Source organism: Sphaeroforma arctica (assembly GCF_001186125.1).
Source record: "Sphaeroforma arctica JP610 unplaced genomic scaffold supercont1.474, whole genome shotgun sequence".
NCBI classification, from domain to species: Eukaryota; class Ichthyosporea; order Ichthyophonida; genus Sphaeroforma; species Sphaeroforma arctica.
Genome location: NW_014040084.1, coordinates 11,163 through 30,641, shown reverse-complemented (window position 1 = coordinate 30,641; position 19,479 = coordinate 11,163). Strand labels below are relative to the sequence as shown.

Genomic DNA, 19,479 nt, shown 5'->3' with positions numbered 1-19,479 from the left:
TAGTTGTGGGCTCTACTTTCTTCTCACAACAAGTTTCCTGGTCGCACTTTGGCACCCATTTCTCACAGTAAACGCAGTTACAACATTTCTCATTCTTTTGCCGATCATAGCCATACTCGCAGTCGACATCGGAGTTTTTGCATTTAACTGATGGTGTGATTATCTTTTCACAGCAAGTCTCTTCGTTATTTACATTTAGGTACCCAGTCTTCGCAGCAGTATTCACTATCGCAGCACTTCTCGTGCTTTGGCAACTCAAAATTGTATTTGCAGTCGACATATGCATCCTTGCACTTTACTGGAGGATGTCTTTTTTTCGCAACAAATCTTCTTGTCACACATCGGGATCCAGTCTTCACAGTAGTCACTATCAAAGCATTGCTCATTTACAAGAAGTTCGTAGCCATTTTCGCAGTCGACATAAGTATCCATACACTTGACTGGAGGATCAATTTTCTTTTCACAGCAGGTCTCCTTACACTTTGGCACCCCGTCCTCGCAGTAATCACAGTCGCAACACTTAGTTCGCCCATATAGCCCATACCCATAGTCACATTTGACTTTAGTTAACTTACATTTGGTCGCTGGATCCACACGCTTTTTGCATCACGTTGCGTATTGCCTTTCAATCTCCATCGCAGCACTTCTCGTGCTTGCACAGCTCGGTGCGGTAGTCACATTCCACATAAGCCTTCACACACTCGATGGGCGCCTCTGGTTTGTACAAGTCCCTACACTTGGTCCACTTTAAGAGCTACGGCAGTAGCATTCCTTAGTGTCCTCTTTGTACCATTGTCTACAATGATAGGTCTATACACCCTTGTACTCACACGATGATTGGACACGGTAGCCGCAGCTCGCCTCAAAAGATGTTTTAACAATCGCGAATGCGAGCACAGATAGGAAGCACATTGATCTAGATACGACAGGCATATTTAGGTTATGTATATGTGAAGGCTGTTGATAATGTGAAGTGGAGTCGAGGCGATTGCATAAAACAATTTAAAGCAGCAACATAATCCGATTCAATCAGTACTATATAGATTGATGTATCTACATACGGAATAAAAAATTAGAATATTTACACGGCCCTCTGGACATGAATTCATATTTTACAGGCGAGAGAAGGCTGAGAGCCTACTAGAGGGTCACGAGTCTCGACCCTCGAGCGGAATCAAGTTTGAGTTTCAGGTTGCTGCATTCTCTCCTATTTAGTTTTTTATATTTTTAATATTTACAGATTTTTTAAATATTTACATACTCATCGCAAACTGCGTCACTAATCGGAATTTATATTTGATGACGCAGTTTTAATTTGTTTTACAATTTGTTTTGGTTTAAAAACAAACAAACAAAAACAACAAAATATTTGGTTTGTAGAACGATAGAGACGAAACTATGTATGATAGTACAAATACAGTTGCATGCATCGCTTCAACAGTGATACAACCAGGTACTCAGACGTCTTGTCTGGTGTGTCGATTGAAATACAGTGTAGCTTCTGTAAAAAAAGCAACAACAGCATATTGTTGTCATGTTTCATACCGATTGAATCATGCATCGATGTATGCGAAACAGCACTCGCAAACCAAACGTAACAATGTATGTGCGCGGTTACTATCGAAATGAGTATGACTTTAATTTCCATAGCGCATCTAGCCTCGACAGAGCGATGGGTGTGGCGTCAAAGACTAGTCAATAAAACACTACAATACACGGGTGAGACACCACGTGCGCAAGAAACACACATATATTGTGTTCACACAAGCTCCCTTCTCTTCGTGCCTTTTCTAAGCATAGCTACATGATGTGTTTCCAACCCGTCTCCCGCTAGCGTCTCGTCGACAACCAACCAATTTAAACTCCACAACTATACCATGTATAGTACACCTTAATAACATCTCACCATACGAAATCATAGGTCAACACTGAATACACTCAATTCCTTTAATCTCCATTGGGTCGCTATACATATCACATCTGATCTACTCTTCAACATGAGCTTTTCCCGCCTCGTCAGGAGCGATGTGCTTTTCTGCCACGATCACATCCATATCGCGCATATTGGTGTCCATGTTCAGATCCTGTAGAGTTTCGAACCCCATTTCGGTGTGGAGAGGTATCTGGGGCATTCTGGTAGCGAAAGGCTCACTCTGCAGCGCCGCGCTGAGTGCACTCGTGCGTGCGGTTTTGATACTCCGGGCTTTCGCTGCGAGAGTTCGTGTACAGTCGGGAGTAGGTATACGATATGCCAAATGACGATATGAGATGTCAACAAATATGTAAAGTGCGTGAGTATGTAGAAGATAAGCCAGGTGAAGGTACGAGATGTCAACAAATATGAAAAGTGCGAGAGTAAGTAGAAGATAAGCCAGTTGAAGGCACGAGATGTGTATAAATACGGAAAGTGTGAGCGTAGGTAAAAGAAGAATCAGGTGGACATCCGGGATGTATATAAATATGGAATGTTTGAGAGTATGTAATCGATGAGCCAGGTGAAAACATGAGACGTATATAAATAAAGGATGTGTACACTGGAATGCGCTTGATATGAAGTCAATTGTCATTTGGGCTACAAGGTCTGAGTATGCAAGTATTTTTTTAGAGGCAGTCTATATATCGGAGAGTAGTCCTAACGAAGATGTAGGCTGCATGCTGAGGACGTGGTAAGGGTTTATATATATATATATATATAATATATATATATATGTTTGTATTTATATATATACATATATGTTTGTATATATATATATATATATATGTGCGTGCGTGTGTGTATGTGTGTGTGTGCGTATTTGTGTGTGTAAATGTATATATAGGTATATGAAGGATGACTTGGGTTCGTATGCGTATGTCGCAAATATTGGAATGCGTCGCACAATACAGTAGCATCTCACATATCACGGTTACTCTGCGTTAGTACGAATAATCACATAGACAGGTTGTAATATACTAACCGGAATACGGAATACGTATGTGCTGCTGAATACACTCATACCGCTGGTTACCAAACGGTGACGTATATTATATTTATACTGTGAGCAGCTGTTCAGGAATCTGCCTCTAGGTCAAGGAAAAAACTAAAAAAACTAAAAAAGCCAAAACGAAACCGCCTAGCTATGGGCCTATGTATGATTACGTATTTGGTATGGTAAAACGCATCGCTTGCATACACATCCACGCAGTACGAGTTGGACATAGGAGAGATGAACGTATATACACAAGTCACAGTAGTCTTCGGTTGAACAACGACTTACCACTGGCGATCACGGTATCACCCCGTTTAATGTCCACCTGATGCAGACCCCCAGAGAGCGTAGTGGCGCTGCAGAGTATCAGAGAGAATAGTAGGGATAAGACAGGAAGCCCTGAGACCGTTTCTGTGTCCAGTTTACTTTACTTCACATTTTCGTCCGACCCGCTTTGTATAAGGGTCACTTCTCGTCCCTTTCGAGGCAAGTAGTGCCAGTAATCGATGCATTGGTGTCGGTGGTAGTTATGCTCAAAGCGGCAATGACAAAGAGACAACCCAGTTTAGGATGAAATAGTGTCAGAATACTCAAAGTGGGAATGACAATAAGAGAACCCCGTTTGGCTCACCGAAAGAATAATAAATTTCACACGCTAAACTTGTCGCTCGTCGATTTTGTCCCCCCCCTCCGGTTTTGGCTACGAGACCCCGGGCAACAGTATATTGGAGAAATTAATATATATATATATATATGTATATATATATACATATACATATCTTTATACATATCTATATATATACGCATACACATTCAAACTCACACAGATAAGTGACATGATGTGGATATGGACAAACCTGCGTGCGTATACCCAGCTACCCATGCATAAATATACATACATGTTGTCTACAGTGTAGACGACCGCAACTATGAATCGTGTACATACGTGGCAGTGAGATCGGCGATATTATCCGTTCGACAGATGGAGGTGAGCGTGATAGCGGGGCTGGCAAGCTTGAGCACGGTCTCGACGTCTTCATATGAGGTGAATAGTAGATTCGAAACCAACCGCTGCACCTCCGCTGGGCCCTATAGAGGACATAAAATAGAAAAGGCAACGAAGTCAATATCGGCCATTGAGGATTGATAGGCGTATTGCAGTGCGTTTTCGGAAGAAAGTGAGAAACGGGTCCGACAAAAACGGCCAACCTCAACTGGGCTCTACTGTATACCATAACGTTTAAAAGCTTCAGTTTATAATCGCTGTCGGCAAAGAATATTGGTTAGCTTTTCAGAAATAGGTAAAAAGCAAAGGCCGATACAGATTGCTATGCGTCAGATGTGACATACGCTCATAAAACTACTCAAACACGTTTTTAAAATTAAAAGTGTGACTGTCTGCCGTATTTTAAATGCCACAGACACAGACAAAGACACAGACACGGACACAGACACAACACACATACATATTTAAATTTGTATACACGCACCTATCGATGGTGCACAAGAAACAATAATCAAAGATGTTCCATCATACCAGCACTCGTATATGATAGTATCCGTCCCCACAACAAGTACAATTTTCAGTCAGATACTGTACACATAGTGATACTCCAAGCTATACATACCTGTGTGGAATACACAGCCCCCACAAAGGCAAAGAATGCGGACTGAACCACCCGGTCACTGATGAACTCAGGGGCCCAATACGTCCCTCGCATCTGGTTTGGTATGGCGAAAGACGTGTGGGTTTATTCATCCGAATGTATGAATATATATATATATATACAATACCGATTTTCAAAGGAAGAGTAGGTAATTCATAATCGAACGAAGAAAGCCATGTCTCATCATGCCAGAAGATCTGCATTTAACTTCCCAATTAGAGAAATGCCATAATTGGTTTTTGTGTGGGCAGTAAACCCACAACCAAAGTGATCGTGTATATATATTGGTGAGTGTATCGACGTTCCACATGCATGAATCTTCGCATACACACCGTCTGCAACGTTGTAGCCAGAGTTAAAAGCTAGAACATACACCAATGTAGACGCACACTGCGCTTATCGGAATACACAATTAGAGTACACACATACGTTGATTATTCAAATAGAGACTACGTAGAAATGATAGCATACGCCCGTCCACGAATAACCCTATCAACGGTAACAGTGGTGGGTCAGGCCCACCACCCAAACAATAGGGAGCAAGCGATTCAACAGCCAATACGTACGAGTATCGAGTATAAATTTCGAAACAACAACAATACTGGTAATAGTATACAACATGAACAGGGTGTACCTCTGGCAAACACGGGCCATACATCCGCTCCCTCGGTGGGAAAGACCAATCATACGCAACCAGTGGGAGACTGCAACCACTCAGAACAAACACAGGGGAAAAACGCAACACACACTCTCTATATATAAATATATATATAAATATACATATATGTACATATACACATATATATATATATATAATTGTTCATGTGTGTACAAACACACAAACACACCCAAATATATATAAATATATAGATATATAGATACATATATTTATATATAATATACGCGCGTGCATGGTCCAGTGTACTTACATCGCGTCGCCCTTTAGACACAGTGATTGCGTTGCGTAGTCCTGTATTTTCAGTGACTCGGACCAGCTGTTCGGTATCCAAGGCGTACTTGACTATGGATTTGAGTGTATCCGCTTTGTATTTATGGCCGTATACCTCGATAACCCGTTCAGTCATGAACATGTTCAGTGTTCGCTTTCCTGAATAGGAATAGGAGAATGGTGTACGATTAAAATTTCGATGCATTTGTATAACTATCACACACGTTGTGTATGATAACACATACAAATATACATAAATATATACATACTTACATACACACACATACAAATACAGACTAACACAATATATATATATACATATTTGTCACAAACACACACACAAATATATATACAACACGCACAAACAAACATACACATACATATAAATGTATAAATATACATACATATACATACATACATATATATATATTATAAAAATAAAGAAAACAAAACTAAATACATACATAGATACATACATATACATACATACATATATATATATTATAAAAATAAAGAAAACAAAACTAAATACATACATAGATACATACAGGTACATTCACATATATATATGTATATATATATAATATAAACCTATACATATACAAAGACACACACACACGCGCGCACACACACATGCATTTATATATATAATGAAATATATACATGTACATCCATACACACATAATTACACGCACAACTGTATTCATATACATACATACACATGCAATTACACACACTTATACATTTACATACATACACACATTGCACTGACACAAACACAAACACAAACATATATCTATATATATGCGTGTGTGTAAATGTGTGTATTGATTCGTGTGAGTGTTCATATTATATATATATAAATATATATATATATATGCGTGTGTGTGTGAATGTGGGCATTGATTCGCGTGTATGTTCATATTATATATATATAATATATATATACATATGTATATATATACATACTTGTACATATATATTATATGTAAATATATATATATATATACGTATATATATATATATATATATATATATGTATTATTTATACATATATATAAATATTATATATATACATGTATAATGTATATATATATATATAAATTTATAAATTTAGATGCATATATATATATATATATATATATATATATATATATATATAAATACATATACATATATATATATTAATTGTGTGTGTGTGCGTGTGTGTATGTATGTATATACATGTATTGTATAAATGTATTTCTCTATCCAGTCAGACACATACACACTATACACTGACAGACTGAATTTTGCACGCTCATACTTCTACAAAATGTATAAATATCTTCTCGTATGCCTTTTCCTCGAACATACATAACCATTTTCACCCACAACTAAAACCCACCAAGAACCAATCAATACTTCTTGATCAGATGCACATATCGCAATAAAAGCCTAAGAATAGCATATACTTTTGGATAAATTCCGAGTCGTCCTTTGCGACCAAACAAAACCACGAACTAACCCTGCAAGTAGTTCATACATTTCAATCAACCCAAACAACCATTCAGTACATCCAGATACACCTGTGACAAACAACCTAATCCTTACAGACTCCCATACAATATATTCAGGTACACATATCACAAAAACCTTTTATAAGCAATATATACATACCCAGTAGTCCTAGATGGTCGTGAACAGACGAGCGATGGGTCAGAGCCCTCAGAGCGAGGTCCTGGTCTATATTGACACCCACATTGTCCATGAAGACTCGCACATGCTCTATTGTAGGTGAATGAGTAGTCGATTCCCCCTGCATACTATCAAGTACACGATATGCCTTAGCGCTATTAGAGCTATCCAGACGCAACGGGCTCGATGTGAAGCTTCGCGCGTGCGAGTGTTTGTGTGTCAATGAGTGAGCATGTACTTGTGTGCAAGCACACGCATGCGCATGGTGGTGGTAGTGGTTATATGTTATATGCGTGTGTAAGGGCATGTCTGCGTGGGTATGCAAAGATGCGGCTTTGTTGTGCTGCGTGCCTTTGTACTTACGAGACAGAGGGTGTACATAGGACGACAGTGTAGACGCCATACGCGAACTCACACGCATTAGAGGCGTCAAAGTGCGCTGGGACACGTTCTTGGACGTACGCAGGAATGTGTGTGACATGTTGTCATAAATCGATAGATATGCGTATAGGTATGTGTGTATATATGGATATACAAGAGGCTACCTATACATGTAGCACCTACTTTTGTCTCGTATATATGTGTGTGTATGTGTGTGTGTCCGTGATAGTATATATATATACACGCCGTATCGCTTTTACTCTACTAGTATGTTGTTAAATACTCACGCTCTTTACAAAAGCATGAATACCTGTGACGCCGTTCAGGTCAAATCTCATTGCGTTAAAGTAGTTCCCTGTATACGGTTTTTAGGAAGTGAAGTAGACAGAAACTAAACCATATATTAAACGAATTTGGACTATTTAATATACCTTTGGTATATAATTTGCACTTCAGTACTACTAAATGTTGCACCAATATCAAATATTTAGAACAACGTTGAACGGAAACTCAAAAAGGGTTGGTTTGAATACCTTATAACGTAAAACAGAATGCCGGTTCTAACGATCGCGTGTAACACGTACACGAGAGAAAACGTACTCGTATATGAAACCGTACTCTCCTTCAACAATACAAAGTACTCATTTGGAATAAGCGTAAAAACAATACGTAAATGGTTTTGGCGGGCGATTGATCATTAACTGTGTATGTAAATATGTATAGATCGCCTCCAGTTCAATTTAGAGAGGTTCTGCCGCTGAGAGGTTATGCCGCTATGATACTACAACATGTGTATTTTACAATAATACTACAGTACTGACAACTAGAACGGCATGATAAGATAGCTTTTATGTATTGTATATATCGATGGTTCAAATCACTATATGTTTCGAAGTATTATGCCGGATTGCATGGTGAGACTGATTTAATCGTTTATCGACGTGCGTTCAAGCCCAGCAAGTACAGACAGTAGTATATATTCTCCTGAATTGGTGTCAATCTATATAGTTTAGAAACTGATAACCGTATTCATACGCCTGACTAAACATCTACTAGTCGCAAAATCTGTCCCGCTATTATTGTCTTCTATTACGTATCGTCAGTACCTGGATCCAATTAGGCAATAATTTCAACACACTTACGAACGATCTGTGTAGGTAATAAACGCATCGCTATACCAAGTAATCGAATAGTATAACATAGGCACACCATGCATGCACACGGCCTCGCAAGTGCACGCTCACAATGTGCCTATACGTACACGCAGGGATACAGGCCTCTATGTCTGCGTGTACACACACGCGCACACACAGGTCATGCACACAACTCGATGATGTCAAGTATAGCATCTGTACATACACAGCCATGTACGGTATTGCACAATCGTAGTATTCATGCACATATGAATTCAATACGACCCGGTATATACACGTACATACACCCAGGAGGTTCATATCCACAAGCACACACAGCCAGACCACGCACAAACACCCATACGTGCTTGTCATCGACACACACACGCACACCCAACTCTATTCTGCTATCCAAATACACGCGGTCAATGCATACGACCACATATCCCTGTACCTGCACACGTACACATATGCACACACACGCACACCCGATGGATGTGGTCTCTTGCAATACACCACAATGCAGAGTACCACTACTAAGAACACACCTATGCGCGGATAGAGGTATTGGCGTACACGTGCTTCAGGCCAGAGGTGTCAAAAACATGTCAGGCAGTGTGGCAAAGGTGTCCTATGCTGGTCCTTCGAGCGCGCCTTCGCAAAAGTTAAAGGGTACCAAACAAAGGGCGCCAGGTGTGACCAAGGATAAACAGGCTTGGAATACGAAGATTATCACTGGTATGTATGTATGTATGTATGTATGTAGATGTGTATACGTATGTATGTCTGTATATATGTATACGTATGTTTGTATGTGTTCAGTATGTGTATGTATGTATGTATGTGTATGTGGCAGCATATGGACATGTGTCAATTTGTACACAGTAAGCCTTGTGCGTGTTGTGAGGGACGTATACGCACACAACATTTTCAGGGCTATGGTTTGTGTACGCATGGTTTGTGTGCAAATGTGTTGTTTAAACTGATCACATATGCGTTTGTGTAAAGGTCTACTGCGAACATCTAGGCTTTTCTGTATATACAGCCAGGTCCACTGGTATACAAACACACCTTGCAGGTAGTGTTTCCTATAAACGTAATAATGATGAAATTTTGTGGACATTAAGTCTGTTTTATCGAAATGAGTATCGAAAACAACCGTATTCCGTATCCTGATTACTTTCTAGGTAAGATAGCATATAATGAAGAACAATGAAGATACCGGCTGTTGCGTCTACAAAGTTGGACAGTATTTATGACTAACAAGTATGCAAGCAAAAACCATATTGAAAACGTTAATTCTTCACCAGGCAAGAAAAGTAAGCGATCCAATGTGATGGATACGAATAGCCTGTCGGTTGCCGATAGAGCCCGGGTGCCCATCGCAAATAAAATATTCACTGGCTACTGCGAGTTTGTAGCATCCTGCACTGATATGGACCACATACCCAAACACACAGGTGCTGTAGAGGTAGGTGGCGCCTACTTGGTTGGCTATACATATATATATATATATATATATATATATTGTAATGGTTGCGACATGCGTATAGAGTCAAATCCTAAAATCTCTTTTCACATGTACTGTGGAATTTCATCTGTATTTCAAGGAAGACTGAAAGGACATACAAATCATTGATACATCGTATGGGCACTTCTTGTGGATACCAAATTTCTGCTTGTTTACATCACCTTTGGAACCTTCTTGCAGATCGCAGTTTTGGGTCGCAGTAACGTGGGCAAGTCCTCGTTGCTCAACGCACTAATGTCCCGCGAGAAACTAGTCAAGACAGCCAAGCGACCGGTATGTGCAGCAGAGTGGGGTGGAGATCTGATCAGGGTTCTGAATTCTTTGTGACGTATTTGTATCTGGAGAATTGGCTGACTCTGTATGTACGGGGAGGTCGATGCTTCTCATATATATTGCGATGAGTGTTATGACTGAATCTCTTGGAAGAACTTGTAGTGCATGTTTCGGAAATCATAGTGCAACGTATAGCTGGGTAGCTATATTCAGTTTCATTCAGTGCCGTCATGTCTCGTGGTACGTTGATTATACATTAGACAAGTGGCAGATACCAAAGCACGAATATGATCATTTCTTTGCAAGTTATCATGCTTTTGTAGGGCGATATTCTCTGAAGAAGATTGAGGAGGTCTGCATGTATCTCGTATTCAAAAGTGATTGACATGTTTTAACCTTACGAATGCATCATGTAATCTCCAGGGGCACACCAAGAAACTGAACTTCTTTCGCGTCGGTCCAAATAAAGCAAACGCCGAGACGGTCCGTCTGGTCGATATGCCCGGCCACGGACACGCATCGAAGGAGGAGTGGATGGATCTGATTGGCAACTATTTACGTACTGGCAGGTAGGTAAATTTTGTCTTATACATAGAATCTGCGGGGTGTGTGAAATTAGTGACACCAGTAGTAGAAGGAGTGGTTGGATCTCATTGGCGAGTATATACGTACTGGCAGGTAGGTATATTCTGTTCTATAAATATATTCAGTGTTCTGTGTAAGATCAGTGACACTACAAAAGGAGTGGATGAATTTCATGGGCAGCTATTTTCCTACTGGAAGGTAGGTACATTCTGTTCTGTAGTCAGTATATATATATGTGCATGAACCAATTGCACTGATATACAATCCTTCTTATGTACTCACACGTTCACTTCATGTACCGCTCTGATATAGATGCGCGCTAGTGCTAGTGCTGATATCTGCCGAACACGGGCTTAAGGAGACTGACAAACTCGCGCTGCGATTAGTGGCCAAGATACGGCACCCAGCAGATCTACAGACGAACGAGAAGTACCCACACACGCACTCAAAAACGGGCACTATGATACCACATCCATTCCATTACGCCCAAGAAAAATCGGACACGACGGGCGAAAGTGGGCCGGATCTAAATATAGAATCGGGTGCGCGAAAGAATGGGAAAGGTCGTAGGCATGCAACTGCAGAGACACAAGGACTGGGTGTTGGTGACTTTACCTATCTGCGGACTATGGTCGTGTTAACTAAGGAAGATAAGGTTTCCGTGACTGCACGGAGAAAGGCAGAGATGGAAGTCAACGCGTTCTTGCACGAGGTGCGTATATGTTCAACGTATTGTGCGTGTTGTTGTACTGTATTCTTGGGCATATAGGTTCATCTCGCAGTGGCAACGATGTGCACGGACGTCGGTGTGTCTGTGGACTATGTTGGTACTATCTAAGCACTATGGGGAGTTGGCAACTGCGCGGGGAGAACTAGAGAAGGAAACCAGTGCATTCTTGAAGGAAGGATGTTTTAGTATGTTCGTGTGCACTATATGCATAGATATAAGTGTATATGAAAGTATAGACATCTTTAATACTAATGATGCTGGTTGTGTGTATTTACATACATACTGCAGTGGTGCTAACCAAAGAGGATCATGTCTCGGCGACTGTGCGAGAAGAAAGTTATCCCACTGTTGTGTTGTTCTGTTTATAGAATGCAGATAATGTTTTGTTCGTGTACATATTATAAATACGTATACGTCCGCATGTATATATATTCAAAATCATATATACATCTATGAAAATACGCCGTTACACTCTTTCATACAAGTGCACTCGTGGTTGGAATATCCCACCATACATGGTATACAGTTTGGCTCTATTCTTGTGTCCGCGTACACTTTCGAACGTCACACGGTTTGTCGTGTGCATTTGTGCACCTATGAATATAACCATGTAACTCCATTCACAATCCCTACAATACACAGCTCAACATCTCAACCGCCCCCTTATCGGTCACTGCCAATGTGCCAATAGAGGTGTTGTTATCTGAATTTGATCCAACGAGTGCCAATAGCGACATCATAAGCGCCAGCGCAAGAGAGAAGACGGGTATCGAGGAAGCGCGCCTGGCTATAATCAACAGTGAGTGTGTGATGTTTTATCAACAATTATATAATATAATATATATATATATATATATATATATATATATATATATATATATATATATATATATATATATGTGTGTGTATATGTATATGTATATATAATTATATATATATATTCATTTCTATGGACTTTTGTTGTTCTTTTTATTTATACAATAGTATACACTTATGCATATTAATATGTATGTTCGAGTATTTATGTGTACATACAGAGATATGTTTATACTAACATGGATACAGATATGTCTGTATCTGTATATATATCTTTACTTTTATGTATTTATCGTTACTTTTACATTCCTGTTCCCATTTATAGATATGTTTATACTAACATGGATACAGATATGTTTGTATATATCTTTACTTTTACATTTGTGTACCCATTTACATATCTATAGTTACGATTCCACACCTCTGTCTTGTGATAATTTGCTTGACTGTTGTAGATATTGTGCGGCAATATGAAGACGGTATAATACATAGAACGTTGTCAGCTTATCTGTCTTTTATGTATCTATCTGCCATAGGCATGATTGCCAATAACACCCGTTTCGACCACGGGTTTTTCGACCACTTTCGACAAACCCTTTAAGTATCTCTTTTACCCAATTCTCACACTGTTTTTTTAAACCAATTTGCAGACAAATGGTTAATTCGTGACCAGTGTTGTGTGCGTATCAGTTTTTAACTCTCCCTGATCATTACACAATTAGGGTCTGATATCATCTGATACGGCAATACGGAAACCTTAAAACCCTATATAATTTAGGCTTTCAAATACCGAACTGAATATTCAAATGTGAGCCATGCATATTTTCTTCTGTATGAATGCGTAGAATTGAGGCTCTACTGAGAATCGAATACTCGACACTGTGACGGCCACGACAGCAGAAAGTGATACTGCAAGTGCGTTTGGATATCAAGAGGACATTGTGTGAACTCATAGCTTACGGTATGAAAGCTGAGAACACGTATAATTGGGGATGGATTTAGAACAGATTAAAATGATTAAAATGGATTTAGCGAAGATGCGTAGTACATCGAACTGTGCGTATAATTAGCCTTTGCGCGTGTACCATCTGCGCACGCACTGTCCTGTCGCGCATAAATGGGCCCACGCACCCATAAACCATAAAGCACACACACACCCAACATCCGTATCAGTGCAAAACTAATGGAAAGCGCATAAGGTAAAACAATGTTATCTACAGCACCAAACGACTACTGGTTTTATCCGCGAAGGGGTGCGCAAATGTGCACGTGACTAGAGTGCTTTATGGATACCCACCAATATACGCATGGCAGTCGTTAGTGTGATCTGCTCTAGCATCCGAACGAGTACATATTAGTTGTACACGTGTGCTTACTATCGCCCGCACTCGGTCTTGGGAGTGTAGAGTAGGAGTATCGGATACTGCGTGCAATTATACATACAAGCAGCCGGAATGTTTGTGTGGGTGCAAAGCAACAGTTTCGTTGGTTTCTATTTTATTCTGTGTTTTCCTATTTTATTCTCTCGGTAGGTAGCGTCCGGGTTCATATTCACAGAGTTTCTTCTAAATTCAGAGTAGTTGGTAGCCATATTCAATAGTTGGTAGTCGTAATCATGTTCATGTCATCCGCAGTTAATGCGAGAATTTGGGATCGGTGTCGGTCGTTCATGCAGCACATGTTGCATTCCGCTCGATCCATATATCGGTAATTTTCGTGCAGAAGAGTTGTATGTACTTATGCATATAAAAGTTGTGTATGTGCGTAAACACATACATGCACATACACAGTAATATTCAGTCTAAGCTGAAGCAAGGAGCTTGCCCTCGGCCCTTGCATCCCGCCTGCACAGGCAGATACCCAGAACCAGCACCACCAGTATTAACACAGCCGCCCCAGCCCCAATACCAATCATAGCCAAGGTAGACAGACCACTATTTGATTGAGCTCCATCCGTCTTAGGTAAATCGGTGCCGGTTGCAGTTTCCCCTGATGTTGACTCGGGGTTCGATCCCACCGTCGAGGCCTGAGTTTCTGTTTCAGTAGAAGTAGAAGTAGCAGTAGCAGTAGCAGTAGCAGTGGCTGTGTCGTCTGTCTGAGTTGGTGCACTTGTACGAGTGACTGAAGGTGCCACTGTGGGCGCCGGGCTAACCGCGAGCGCCGGCTGACCAGAACTTGTGGGGGTAGTGGTAGGTGAGGTGCTAGGTGTAGCTACAGGTGAACTGATCAGCGTAGGGAACGCTGTCATGGATGGTGAGACGGTGGGTGTCACGGAGGCTGCAGGGGTGGGCACAGGAGAGGGTGTCTCAATTCCGCTACCCTCTAGATCAATCTCCTGATCGACACCGTTGTTAGCGCTACCGCCCATATCCACATCGATGGTGGTGTCGACGTTCTCAGTGCTACCCCCAGACACGGCTTGGCGACGGACGTTGCCAGCGAGTGTGCGTACGAGCGGTTTGTAGTCGCCAGACCCAGCGGTCTGGGTGTAGGTGAGCTTGGCCTGGCATGCATTCTGGGAGGATACTGTAAGCTTGACGGGCTTGCCCTTAGCGTAGTGTATCTTGCCCGTTATATCGCAGTCGTCTCGTTCCTTGCGCAGGCGGTACACCTCAGCTAGCGCGTCCATCTTGTAACTCTGCAGGGAGAAGGTGGTGTATTCGGATACCCACTTGAGCGAGGACTCGATCCACGCTTCTAGCAGGGACGCGGTTTTGCCAGATCCCATGTCGTTGACGCGCAAGTTGGCTTGGTGGAACATGCTGTTGATAGGGACGAGGGAAAGGATGGGTAAGTATTTGAAGTGTATGTATGAGGCCCAATACACCCAGGAACATGAAAGGACACTACATAGTGCATACATCCACTTGAAATGATTAGGAACGTATACGTATCACAAGTTCGTGTGCGTGTTACTTACTAGGGGTCGGTGCGAAGGGACAGCATGTTGCGGGCCACTTCGAAGCCCTCCAAGTCGATGATCTCCTGGAAACTCAGGTCGTGCTGGTATTGGAAGCTTGCGTCGCACGTCTTGCAGTTGGGGCCGTAGATCGAGTTGTGCTCCATAGCCATCTCGGTTGGGGTAGATACGTCAAAGTACACCCGTGTGGCAAAGCGTGGGATGACATTGATGCTCTTGACTCCATACAGACTTATCATTTCCGCCTCGAATGCCTCTCTGGAGGTGTCGGTTAGTTCTACGCCGTCCTTGCCCATCTTCACCACAGCGTCGAATGGCTGCCATGCGTTGGCTTGTCTCAGATCCTTACGTGAGTTGTCACCGACCGCATTCCTGATACCAGCAGCCAGCATTGCTCGGATACTCTCAGTGTAGTTCAAGCCCGATATTCTAGGTGTGACAATACTCTTGGGCGACCAAACCTTGGAATGATCACTTACATTGAGTACAGTCTCTGCGAAATGTTGGTTTCTTGTCAATTCATACATATTGTATTCGTATGGTGTATACCCGCTCTTGAGGTAGATTGGCTCATCCTTGACACCGTAGTCGCAAGTCTGTGAAGTCCAGTCGAAACAGCTGTCGAACTCCTGAGCGGCCAGTTCTTGTGTATCCTCTGTGCAGTTGGAATATAGACAGTACATGTCAATGTGATTCCATGTGTGAGTCACCCACAGGAAATCATCAAATAGATCGAAGCTCGCCTGATTCAAGTTGGGCGCGTACGCTTCAACCTTGCCGAATTCGCCCTCTCCGCGTCCATTGAATGCCATTTGTATGGTGAAATTGGAACCGGTGCCAAACTGGTGGTTGATCCTTTGTTGGAATGTCTTGTGGTGCTCGAGATCCTCGCCAGTGATTCTGTACGTCATGGGTGGTGTAGTCTCACCGCCCTTGGCCTGTCGATTGAGAGTTGTGTTGTACACTCCGGTGTCAAGGTAGTAGTCATCGATGTCCGCCTGTAGGATGATCTGGCGGTGTCCTAAAAATAGACCACGTGTGACCCATGGGAACCACATGTGTCCGAAGGTAAAGCCGTGCAAACCGTTCTTGTCCGAGTTGAAGTGGAAATGAAGCGTCTCTCGCTTCGTTGTGGGATGTGTAATCAATGAAACGCCCACACTCTTACAGGCAGAACCATCAGGGCATGTGTAGTCTACCTCCATTAGGGGTTCGATGTGCCTGTCAGTGTTGGCTGTGTGTTCAATCCTCGCAGGCGTCAACCAGTACGCCTCGGTCGGGGATAGGCTGATCTCGCCACCAATTTTGAAAGTAGCATGCTCCTTGAGGATGTTGTGCATAGAGGCGGACAATTCGCCCGGTACAAACTTGAGTGTGGCCGTGCCCTGATGACTAACACCGGCTCCATTTAACGCACTCTGGAGGCCCTCATCAGCAATATCTATTGGATCGGTTCTCATGGACACTGTGCGCACACCGTAGTCTGTACAGTATGTGTCTATTTCTTCCTCTAGCTCTGCTGATAGCCCTCGTTGTTGAAAAGTTTTACTGAAGTCCTCTGGCGAGTAGTAGAAATAGCCAAGTACGGCCGATGTAAGGATGATCGAATTGTATTTAGGTTGGTCTGTATTACTGTCCATGAGTTCTAGACTAAACAATGTGTTGAGAGTGTAATTGGTTTTTTGTTGCCCACATTCTGTATGATTGAACTGTTCTGAGCATGCGGGGATTGTGATTGTGCTACCTGTTGTTAGTTCTTTGATATCGTAGTCCACGCCATATGAATCAAGTACCCATTTTGGTAACTCCTCAGTGGTGTTTGTACCGGCTGAAAGGATAAGTGTTTTTGCACCGATTGTGAAGTCTGTTTGTGTCTGCGCTAAGACAGGGCTTAGAAGACCCAAGGTCAGTACTATTGATTTATGCATTTTTTTGTATTTGTACTGTATTCGTACCTGTATGTATGTTATGCTTTACCTGCTTGTCACTTACCTTTATACGCGAGCGAGAATTTGAAACTTTTGCAATTCTCTTCACCACGCTCATATTTTCAGCATGTATTCGAGTACCTCAAAACACAATAATAAAATTATAACAAGACTCTAGCAACCGGAGCATATGCGTGGATCTACAGCTTGCTATCCAATCGAAAGACGTTTCTGACAAAATATATCTTTGCTATCATATTTTTACTTGGTTTTCTAGAATTCAAGCAACGAAATCCATAGCACATCTCATTCTTGATGACGTTTTCACGATTTTACAGTACGTATTCAGTATTGGTGTGCATTTCACCATCGGAAACTAAATACGTCACAGAATGAAACGATGATTGGTCAAAAAAAATATTTCAAAACAATCTTTGGATCAACAGCTCCAATTGGTGAACTTTATAATAGATCTACGGGCTCCAAATTTTGTCACAGCCTGGCTTTGGGCCGGTGGGGCCTCTAGGGGCTCGGGCCCTGGGGCCGGGGCCTGGGCGGCTGGGACTGAGCCGATTCATCATCAGTACTTTATTCACTACTCGGTACCACACAGGTTAAAATTTAAGAATTGACCTTGCCCCTTTTAAAGCCCATAGGTTTGTCCTCTGTATAGTGTTCACAGTAAATATACAACTATGCGCTACACATAGTGTACTGAAATAGGGGCACATAAGCAAACAACGAATGAGGCTGCTTGAGGCAGGATCTTTGATGTGAATAACGATATTCAATTGGTCACGAAATGCTCAATTTTCACTATGTATATGATTTCAGATTTAGACCGTATACATAGCCTGTGATCATTCATATGTTGATATGTACATATACGCTGACGCCTGACAGACCAGTGGTTCACAGAAGCTACCTGCTAAAATTTAAAAAAAAAATAATATGTATATACAGGTATTGAATTTTGATCCATAGTGCATATCCGAAATTTTAAGATTGGTTAATCTGGAGAGGTGTTGACGATTAGAAACGACACCTCAGTTAATTTTATTCTTTAATCATTGAATACGCTATTGAACTTCTTGAGACGCTGTTTAAAGCAATGGTTAAAATGTTAAACTTTGCTCCGAATGTTCTGATACCATTGTCGACAGGAGTGATCAGTTTAATATTTTTGACAAGCCTGTAACAATACTTATCTTTACGCTGACGCCTGACAGTGGTTCACAAAATTTACCTGCTAGTAATTAAAAATATACATGTTTTGAACCATGGGATATCCGAGATTTCAATATTAGTTATTCTGGAGAGGTGTTGACAAATCGGAACAACTCCTCTGTAATATTCTTCTTTCATTGAGTACGCTACTGAGCGTTTTGAGACGCTGTCTATAGCAAGGTTTGAAATGCTAAACTTAGCTCCGAATGTTCTGATACCATTGTCGACAGCAGTGATCAGTTCAATGATTTGGCACTCGATGAGAGTATACAGAGATACGTGTTTATTCAACACAATTGCAACACCTGGCATATCCGTCTCCTTGTATACAGAAACAGTATAATTCATCAATTGTGCATAATGAACTAGAGGTGCGCCACTATTGCCTTTGACTTGATACTTTGGAACTGTCAAGTAAGATGAAGAAAACATTTTGCTATGTTACGACTAATTACTACAATCTTCGGCGTTGAAAAACTGCCTGACGGACGCTGCGCGTAAAGCTATTAGCGAACAAGTTATTCGACGATACGATGCACAATATAACAACTTGAGAAATGAATATGTTAAACCATATACAATTTATCAATAAGATTTATCCAAAAGTGTATTATATACAATACGAGATATATATATATATTTATATTTATATATATATATATATATATATATATATATATATATATATAAGTA

General features: G+C 41.2%; 3 protein-coding genes across 3 annotated transcripts; 1 reads left to right on the top strand and 2 right to left on the bottom strand.

Moving 5' to 3' along the window:
* Positions 1-1,933: 1,933 nt before the first annotated feature.
* On the bottom strand, positions 1,934-7,882 carry SARC_06570 (hypothetical protein). Its single transcript, XM_014299517.1, has 6 exons — positions 7,245-7,882; positions 5,566-5,744; positions 4,598-4,690; positions 3,916-4,058; positions 3,258-3,325; positions 1,934-2,209 (listed from the first exon to the last, which is right to left on the bottom strand). The coding sequence occupies exons 1-6, from the start codon at positions 7,741-7,743 to the stop codon at positions 1,986-1,988; spliced, it is 1,206 nt and encodes a 401-aa protein (XP_014154992.1). The 5' UTR covers positions 7,744-7,882; the 3' UTR covers positions 1,934-1,985.
* Positions 7,883-8,633: 751 nt separating this feature from the next.
* On the top strand, positions 8,634-13,747 carry SARC_06569 (hypothetical protein). Its single transcript, XM_014299516.1, has 7 exons — positions 8,634-9,514; positions 10,087-10,247; positions 10,488-10,580; positions 11,004-11,149; positions 11,478-11,877; positions 12,538-12,694; positions 13,557-13,747. The coding sequence occupies exons 1-7, from the start codon at positions 8,854-8,856 to the stop codon at positions 13,571-13,573; spliced, it is 1,635 nt and encodes a 544-aa protein (XP_014154991.1). The 5' UTR covers positions 8,634-8,853; the 3' UTR covers positions 13,574-13,747.
* A 448-nt stretch (positions 13,748-14,195) lies between these two features.
* SARC_06568 (hypothetical protein) lies at positions 14,196-17,578 on the bottom strand. The gene is made up of 2 exons (XM_014299515.1): positions 15,632-17,578; positions 14,196-15,473 (listed from the first exon to the last, which is right to left on the bottom strand). Exons 1-2 carry the CDS (start codon positions 17,557-17,559, stop codon positions 14,513-14,515), a joined length of 2,889 nt encoding a protein of 962 aa, XP_014154990.1. The 5' UTR covers positions 17,560-17,578; the 3' UTR covers positions 14,196-14,512.
* Positions 17,579-19,479: the final 1,901 nt, after the last annotated feature.